Raw genomic sequence first — 9048 nt, forward strand, 5'->3', positions numbered from 1 at the left:
GATGACAAATCACTGTGAGTCGTCTTTAAATTCCATATTGACTACATTGAAACAATTAGCCATTTATTTTTAGAGCATGTTCCATTTTAAACACAAGTGATTCAGTCCAAGAGACATTCTATATTGCACCACTATTTCATGGGTTAAAAACTCTCAAATTTAAATGGATTTTAATTCTGGGAGAAATACTTGCCTTTTTTCTTTTGCCTCTAGACATTGGTTAGAAATTTTAATTCAGGCTTCAAACCAAACAAATGTTGGTGTTCTGCAAGCATCTGCAGAGAAATATAAAAATATCTGGAAAGTGTGAAAGAGAGAGCCTGTTTTGCTAAATGCATAAAATGAAACCTCAGCGTAGGTCTCAATAATAGGCTTTCTGACTGCTGTGCACATGCTCTCTCCCACAGACCTTCTGCTCTGCAGCAAGGGAATACTGGCTGCGCTGCTGCGTCCTCAGAGAACTTTGCAATACAATGGAGAGTAGCGATTCCCTGGGGAACACAGCGTTGATCACTGGCTTCGATATTTCAAACACAACCACCAGGATTTCCCCCTTTTTTTTAAGGTCTAAAAGGAACAGCTTGCCATATCACTCCACCCCAACCCCTAAGCCATCTCAAGGTTTATCTGCATTGTAGGCAATGTTCTGGACAAAAGGATGAGGGGCTGGGATCAAGCTTAGGCTGCTTCTAACTCGTGGAAAAGGAGGGTGAGATTATAAAGTGGAAAGCTGGGGGAAGGAGAGCCCTGAGGAGCTGATAGTGGCTTCTATTGCTGCTACCACTGGAGGGAGAGGACAAATGGGAGCTGCAACAGGTACTGCAGCAAGGGAATTCCACTCCAGGCTCAGCTGCTGCCCTGCTTCAACCCAACTCCTCCCTCTTGCCAAAGCAAAAGCAGGCCATGGGGCCACAGTCAGCCTCATGCACCCAGCAGTCTGACTCCCTGGACAGCAGACTACTTTGCCTGTAGTTTGGACCAGTCTTACCAGTCCATATTCCACAAACATCTGAGATGAGGACACCCTCTTGCCAAGGGACAGTCCCAGCACCTCCTAAGGAACCCTGCCTGTAAAACCTACACCTCCTACTTCAGAGTTAACAATGGGATACCCTAGTCAGGCATAGCTGATCAAAAAAGTCCAAGACTGACTCACAAGCTCATTATACAGCTGCCTAGCCACCATTCATTAACTGTAAGGAAAATGACCCTGGGCTCCCTGCATCAAAGAAATTTGCCTTTTCTTCTTAATTAACTCTAAGCATCTTCCTGGCCTCAAATCTCATCTAGAAAACATCAGCTGAAGTAGGTGGTATCCCATCTTGCTGTTTGCTACTGGCTGTACTTTCATTTTTCTTGAGTTGCATGACCCCCACCCTCCTGAGAGTACCAGCAGAAAACAAAATATTTCTGTGTTTTAGGACAAATATGTAAGTACATAAGATCTAGTCTATTCTAAACTTTATTAGAACTAATGGTCATGATATCTAAGGCCAACAGAAATATATTCCTAAGGAATTAAACCAAAACCCTGCAGTATTTGCCACTCAGCCATTGCAGAATCACAACAGCACATGAAATGTTACAAGGGAAATGGGTAAAAAAAGCCTTAAACAGAAGCAAAACTGACTCATCTCCTTATTGCCAAAACGGAGAAAGCTGTTGAGCGTAAACAAACAACAGACATCCTGAAGAAAAGGAGGCGTCACAATTCCTTTTCCTGCTAATAGGCAGATACACAAACCCATATGAGAAGGATCATCCTCCAGCTACTTCAAGCCAATCTGATGGAAACAGCCAACACTACAGCAACATTCCCGGCAGCACAGGTGCCACTGGAGGTTGGGGAGCATCTGAGGTGATGCTGACTCCCAGTGCAATCACAGGATCATAGCTGTATATGCTGGAAAGCTGTGGCAGCTGCAGGTACAATCCATTCGTGGAAGCCACACGTATACATAGATACCCAGTGAAACTGTTTGGGGTACTATTCACAAAGGCGTAACTTCGGCTTAAGCTGGCAAGCATGCCTTCTGCAGAACAGGAGGGAGAGCAAGCCAGAGCACTTCTATAAGGCTCGAGTTCTCCTCCCTGTCTCTAGAGGCCCACAAAGGCTGTGATCTATACATGCTGAAGCCAGGCCTCCTAAGTTTGGAGGAAACTACATAGGTAAAGACTTAGGACCACAGAGACATTTTGAAAGATCAAAAGTCGCTGTGAAGACAAGTTACATTCTCTGGTAAAGTCTATCATCACAAAGAAACTTCAGAATAATTGCCGTTTTTAGTTACTAAAAGCCCTTCTGTCTGAACTTTGCAACATGGTTAACTGGAAGGGAAATGAGGAGGTTGTTTTGCTGGATATTTTTTTTAAAAGCAGTTTTCAGAGTTGAAACCACAGGGCGACCTTAATGCCTGCATCCACAAGACAGATCCAACAGCTTTAAAAAATAGACAACCTAACCTCTTTGTTAGAACATCTCCTGGCCCAACACCAACTGTTCAACACCATCACTCTTGCAACTTGAATTGCAGTATTTCAAAAAGCTGCTAATAAAGTAAATTTTGCTTGTACTATTTATTCAAGTCATTGCATCGTTTGTAAGAAGACTATTCAAAAGGAGACAGGGAGAAGGATTTAGCACTACCTCGAATTAACGCTAATTAGCATCAAGCAGCACGTGCAAAACTCCATGAAGCTTCGCAGAGATTATTTCACAATGGCAAAGAATGCTAGATCACATGCCATGTACATGAAACACAAAGCCACTGAAAGATGCACTTTAGTAACAAGTCTTAGCCATTTATTTATTGGAACACAATAAGTACCATATTATTTACTAGAATGCATTTAAAATACTGAGCATATGAATTTGAGATCAATTCTTTGGGATGTTCTGAGCAAGTGTACACAGTTTGCTTTCAAATAAATCACCGTCACGCTTAGATATTGACAGTTACTGATAAAGTCACTGAGTGCATCAGTTCATGTTCTGGCCTGCTCTGATTTCAAATGAGTAAGCTGACAAGAAAGAGCTGATTGATATTAAAAGTTTAGATGTCCAAAGCTCAGGTCACATTAAGTCAGAAACACATCAGTGACTGTATCACACAAGTGACAAAATATGCCATCCACCCCTGACTCACATGCTGCTCGCTGCTCACAAACACTGCCCATCTGACCAACCACTCTGTTCTAACTCCCTGCTCACCCTCCTGAAACAAACAAGTAAATGGACTCCTCATTTCCTCTGTAAGAACAGATACTCTTTTCCCCTGTACAAGACTGAGACTACATCGACAGGATGAGTGTTGTGTTGGCTAAGTGTGTGCTGCTTTTTACATCTACTTCCAGCATGAAAATCAACATTGCACCTGTGTTGTCCAAATGGGCGTGCACTTCAGAGACAGACAGAAAAGAAATAGAGAGAGCAGCCAGGATACATACCGTACTCCACTTCTTCATAAAACACACATACTATGCAGAGAAATGATAATCCCTTCTTAGTGGAAAATCCAAATTTCCAAAATGAATCCCCTAGCCAAAATGAATTACTGTAATAACTGCAATCCTCGCATGAGCACTAATCAGAAAGGCGCAGCTGACCACCTGCTATGTGGCACCACTGGCACAGCAGCACCCTGCCCCTAATTCCTGCCATGTCCAGACAAGGTTGGGTACCCCACAAAATGAGAAGGTAGTGCTGGTAAACACAGGGACAGGAGCACAGCCTGACTGACTGTTGTACAGTCTCACTACGCACTTCTGCTGAGTGCAGCATAAAAAAAAAAAGAGGCACTACTGCAGCTCCAAACAGCAGGATGCAAAAATCTAAACCCAGGCCAAGTAATTTCTTCTGCAACTACAGAGAAACACACGGGAAACGATGCAAGAGAGAACAAAATTAATTGTACTGCCTGTGTCAGTATAAATCCATTATCTAGGCAGGCTGCAAAATGAGAAACGCAGCATTTGACAATGCTACAGGCGAGGGCAATGTTCTTAACATACTTATAAGTTATTTTATTTAATTGCTAACAAAAATGCAGTTACATAATAACACAAGGTAATAACCAAAATATGAAGTCACAAGATTGGCTTACAGCAACAGAACAGGGGGAAAAAAAGGCAGTTCGTGCTTTAAATTTTGCTGCATTGTCAAGGAGCCAAGAACCAGACCTGGGGGCTTCTGCTTTTACAAGGAAAGGACGTAACCACCGAAAATTCAGCGCGGGACTCTTCATCACCGCCTGCGCGCATCCACATCCCCCAAATGATGTCAATCCCCGCCGGCACGTCGCTCATCATAATTCTACACTATTTGCTCGCTAGTGGAATTCAGACGACAGGCCGACGGCTCAGCCCGTAACCCACCGGGGCCCATCTGCTCCTCGGAGAGCGACTCCCCCCCACCGCCACCCCCCACCCGCGGAAGCGCTCAGGGACACGGACGGGGGTCCCATCCCGCACAGACCTCCGCGGCACAAAGGCGGCACCCGCAGCCGGGCGCGGATGACAGCGCACACCCACGACCCTCCACCGCATCCCGCCGGCCGGGCGGGGGCTGCCCGCCCCGGGAAGGGCCTTTCCCGGCGGCGAGGCCGCTGCCAGCCCCATCCCGCCTCGCACTTCTCGGCTGGGAGACGACGCTACCGGCTCCCCTTTCCCCCCCGGCCCCACCACCCTCACCCGGGCCGGGCGGCAGCAGCCCCTCGTACCTGGACAATGCCGGCCTGGGCACAGCTCATGCTCCTCCAGCGAGGGCAGCTCTCACATCCCACATGTGCCTGTCAGCCGGCAGGGAGGGAGGGCGGGCGGGGTGCCGGCGTGTCAGCCCCCGCCGAGCCGCACCATAGTCCAGCACCGGCTGATACGCCCGCAGAACCGCCGTGCTCCCTCCTCCTCCGCCCCGCCAGCCTCCTCCCACCTCGCCGCCTGTCGCTGGGTACCGGCCGCCTGGAGCCACCCACACGCCGCGGCGGGCGCCCGGCAGCGCCGCCCGGCTCGGCCCGCCCCTCAGCGCTCCTCCCTCCCTCTCTCTCTCTCGCTGTCCCTCCCGCCCGGCACGGCGGTGTCCCAGGCCGCCCGGATACGGTGCCCACCTGCGGGTCGCCCGCCCGCTCCTCTCACTGTCTCTTCCCCCGCACAGCATCCCAGCTCTCCTCGGGGGCACACAGCTTGGCTCACCCCGCATCGGGCATAGAGGCGGGGGGGGAAAAAATCAACCTGTTTTCCTCTTTGCCCCTTGAACTCGGGGCTCTCGTCCTCACACCAACACCTCACCAGTGCCGGAGCCTCCGGGGTGATCATTAAAGCCTTTTCCCCACTCACCTAAAGAAAAGACTGGGGAGCACTACTGCTCCAGCAGCTGTGCCCCTGCCCCTGGGGAACATGCAGTCTTCACCACGCTCATCTCCAGCCTCTCCTCCTAGACAGGGCTTTATGACTTGCACCCCTGGACAAAGAAAATCACAGTACCACAACTGCAAAAAGTTTCAAAAGGCAGTTCAGGATGGGGGCAGGGGTGCCGTACACTCATTTCTCCCACAGGTCTTGCAAACCTGCTCACCAAAAATAGACCAGCAGTGCTGTTGGGATTGCAGGGAACAACGGCTTCCAGCAGAAACCCACTGTCCCACCAGTCAAAAGGGACGAAGAACAGTTCTTCATGTCAGGGAAGACAAAACAATCCTGCAGAGGCCTGCTTGCCCCCTTACCTCACTTTTCTAGATACAAAGTTTTTGAAATGGTGCTTTTTTTAAACCATCCTGTTGGAGTGGATTCACACCCACCCACTACTAAATGTATCAAATTTTCAAGATTCTTCTGGGTCCTAAGTTGCATCCTGAAGCAAAGTCATGTTGATAAAAGCCACAAATGTGTCCAGTAACTTCACAAGTGAAGTTAAGCTTGTTTCTAAAACCATCTTTGCAATCTTTCCTCATACAAATTTTTTCAAATCTCAGATTTACTGAGATTTCAGTGCAAGAAATACTTATTTTAATTTGCTAATTTTATTTTAATTAATTTAATTAATTTAATATTATTTTAATTTCCAAAATATTTTTGGATGCATTGTGACCTCTAATTTCCACTTGGTCATCTCATTTCCTTTCTTAAAGAGGTGAAATAGGAGAAATTAGAACCCCATATCAGCAGAAACATCAGAAGAAAAATCAAATTGAATTTGGGAAGGAGAATGGCTTGGTATTTTATAATATTAATAAAAGAAGAAATACATCTACAATTAGAATTACCCACACACAAGATCAGTAAGTGGGCCAGTTCCTGTGCATTCAGAACAGGAAGAAAGGGGGCTCATCATCACAAAGTCACACCAGCTCTTCCCCAGGAGCAAGGCAGACCAAAAGACATATTAGGCCATGAAGGCCACATGAGCAAATTAATGTGCATTTCAGGATATGTTTGTGTGCAAACACTCTTCTGCAGATGTTTGAGAAGTTCAGGAGATGCTTGGACAAGCATACAGGCTCTCCTCATTCAGGAAAGCCATCCACTGATGACAGATTGCAGTGAACCATGCTAACAAATACCTACAGGAGGCCTCCAGATGGATACTTGCCTCCTTTTTTAAAATCTGTACATTAATGTTTACACTGAAACTGCTTATCATAGGCACGTGCTTTTGCCTTTGCACTTTGAAAGTCTAAATAGAAAGGAATAAAATAAAGATGAGGGAGAGAGTCAGAGGAATGAAAAGGTAAAGTGGTTTGCCCGAAGGTCACACAGTAGTTTCCTGAAACAGAGCAGAGAACTGGCCCAAGCCTCCTCACTCTTGATTCATTGCCCCCTCTGAGGTTTTACCCAACTCCTTCTGCTCTTGTAGGTTACTGGTGGAGTTCTACGTCATGTATTCAAATCGGACACTCTTCTCATCTTAGGGGTGGTCATATATGTTGATTCTATCAAAACCATTAAGTTAGCTAAAACAGGAAAACTTGATAAATGCACATGCTCTAAAAACAGTCTAAATCCAGCAGCTCAAGCTCCAAGCTTGATTATGAGTTAAAGAGACAACTTAACATTATGGGTGTGCAAGGAAGAGCCAGAACCCCCTTTAGCACATTTCAAGACTATGACATATGAAGCACAAGACCTTGTCATGCTCCATGGACCTGGGGAGAGGAACCACTTTAAGGAGAACAGGGCATATGCTTTCTCCTTCACAAGCTACTATCCCTATTTTCCTTTACGACTAAAAAGAATATCCCAAATCTCCTACAGAAAAAGGAAGTTAAAAATTGTCCCTGTGGAATTTGAGTAAAATCAGAGATCAAAATTAAGATCAAGAGGCAAAATGCATACCCACTTCTGATACATGTACATTCAAATATTGAGCAGAAGATAAATGTGGCAACAGGTTTAGAAAATGAAGCAGGCTTTGAAGAGGACATTTTGCCCTGCTGTTTCTCAAAAGAATGAAATCAAACACAGTGGAAATGAAGTGGTTTCCATTGTAACTTTGCATTTTACTGAAAAGGAGAAGAGTTACATAATGCATAAAGAGCTTTAAAATTAGACTAAACTTTGGGAGTTCAGATTCCTATCTATATAATAAACAAATCTCTGAATTTCATATGCATACCTTTTATACACTCCCCAACCTCCCACAGACTAAACAAAACAGCACATTTTGTTGTCCCACAGGCTTGTCTACAACTTCTAGTATCTTTTCAGCCATAAGCTAAGCCATATTCATGCCTCAGGGCAGGTCTGCAGGCAGTATGTAGTGAAGATGATTTGGACAGCAAGTGACCAAGATGCATATCTGTGTTGCAGTGAATTTTGCAGAATTTTGACAGTGAGAGAATAGTCTTACAAAAGCAGGAAATGAAGCAAAAAAAATTTGGCTTGGGGGGGTGTGGAAAAAGTTAGATGAAGCAAATGTATCGTTACCTACCACATACTTCTGAGGTACATAGACATACACACTTAAATCAACACAGGACATATTCCATTGCATTTCCAAAATCTGTCATTCTGGTGGGTCATGCTTGATATATATCAGAGGAATATCTACTTAGTATATACAAGTATATACAAGTAACTAAATTTTGTAGTTATTTTTAAATGCTTTGATCAAATAAGTAAAAAATGGGAAATTTATTTATTCTTAACAAATGTCAGGCACACCTTGATCTAGAAAAACAGACAGATATGTTGGTTGTTGTGTTATAGCCAATAAAAAACCACCCACTTGATTCTTGAGCTGATCTAAGTGATGATGTAATGACTGAGTAAGGCGCTCCCTCTTGAATTTGTAGGGGGCCAGGTGCAAACAGACCCAAACTTTCCCCAAGAGAGCTTTTCTGAAAGAAGAAATGATTGGTCTCTAAATCATTAACTAAGCATGCTCCTTCCTTAAAGCTGTATAAAATCCAAGAGTAACTTCCAGCTGCTTAATCTTTATATGGCCCTTTTATTCAGTCAAACACAGGAGCACAGCCATTATCCTGCCACCAGCTCTGGATAGCCATTGTATAAGTAAAGAATGGATGACTGATGAGTGGGGATCCACCACCTCGGCAGAACTGGTAGAAGACACTATGCTGTGAGGGTAGTTTAACAATTCAGGTGGGCATTTGGGAATATCCTACGTTTTTATGCTGGATTCATCTCCAAAGGAGCTAGATGCCATGTAACTACATCTCTTTTCTGCAACTTAACATTCACTAAATTTCATCAATAAACACAGTTTTTGCCCAATAAAGATATTGTCACTCAGGTGACATAGGGCAGCATTTCTAGATGCTAGGCTCATTTATGTCTAAGTGATATTCTCATACACAGCTTACATGGCTTCTCATTTTGGATTATTCATTCTGTTGGGACTCAGAACTCTGTTACTGACACACACAGACTGCCTTTAAAGAGACACTTGTGTGATGCTGTCTAATGTCTTTTACTGTATTTTGCCTTACACAGATGGGATTGCTCATACCTCAGTTGAATGCCACGCTTATGCATAGCAGTAGGTACTTATCTGGTGTGGGTGCTAGGACTTCAGGCTCTGACAAAGTGCTTTCT

The 9048-nt window shown here is 44.8% G+C and overlaps 1 protein-coding gene across 8 annotated transcripts in view; it reads right to left on the reverse strand.

Moving 5' to 3' along the window:
* The window catches only part of HECW1 (HECT, C2 and WW domain containing E3 ubiquitin protein ligase 1), a 265996-nt gene extending 261089 nt beyond the window's left edge, over positions 1-4907 (reverse strand). For all 8 annotated transcript variants that reach the window (XR_003533038.1, XM_027675830.1, XM_027675827.1 and 5 more), the window contains exon 1: positions 4719-4907. Coding sequence is in view for 6 of the 8 variants with exons in the window: in XM_027675830.1 (XP_027531631.1) it covers positions 4719-4748 (30 nt within the window). In the remaining 2 variants the exon portion in view is untranslated. The remainder of the gene's footprint in view (positions 1-4718) is intronic.
* Positions 4908-9048: the final 4141 nt, after the last annotated feature.

This window comes from Neopelma chrysocephalum, unplaced genomic scaffold, assembly GCF_003984885.1.
Source record: "Neopelma chrysocephalum unplaced genomic scaffold, ASM398488v2 Primary Assembly neopelma1_26, whole genome shotgun sequence".
Taxonomy (NCBI): domain Eukaryota; kingdom Metazoa; phylum Chordata; class Aves; order Passeriformes; family Pipridae; genus Neopelma; species Neopelma chrysocephalum.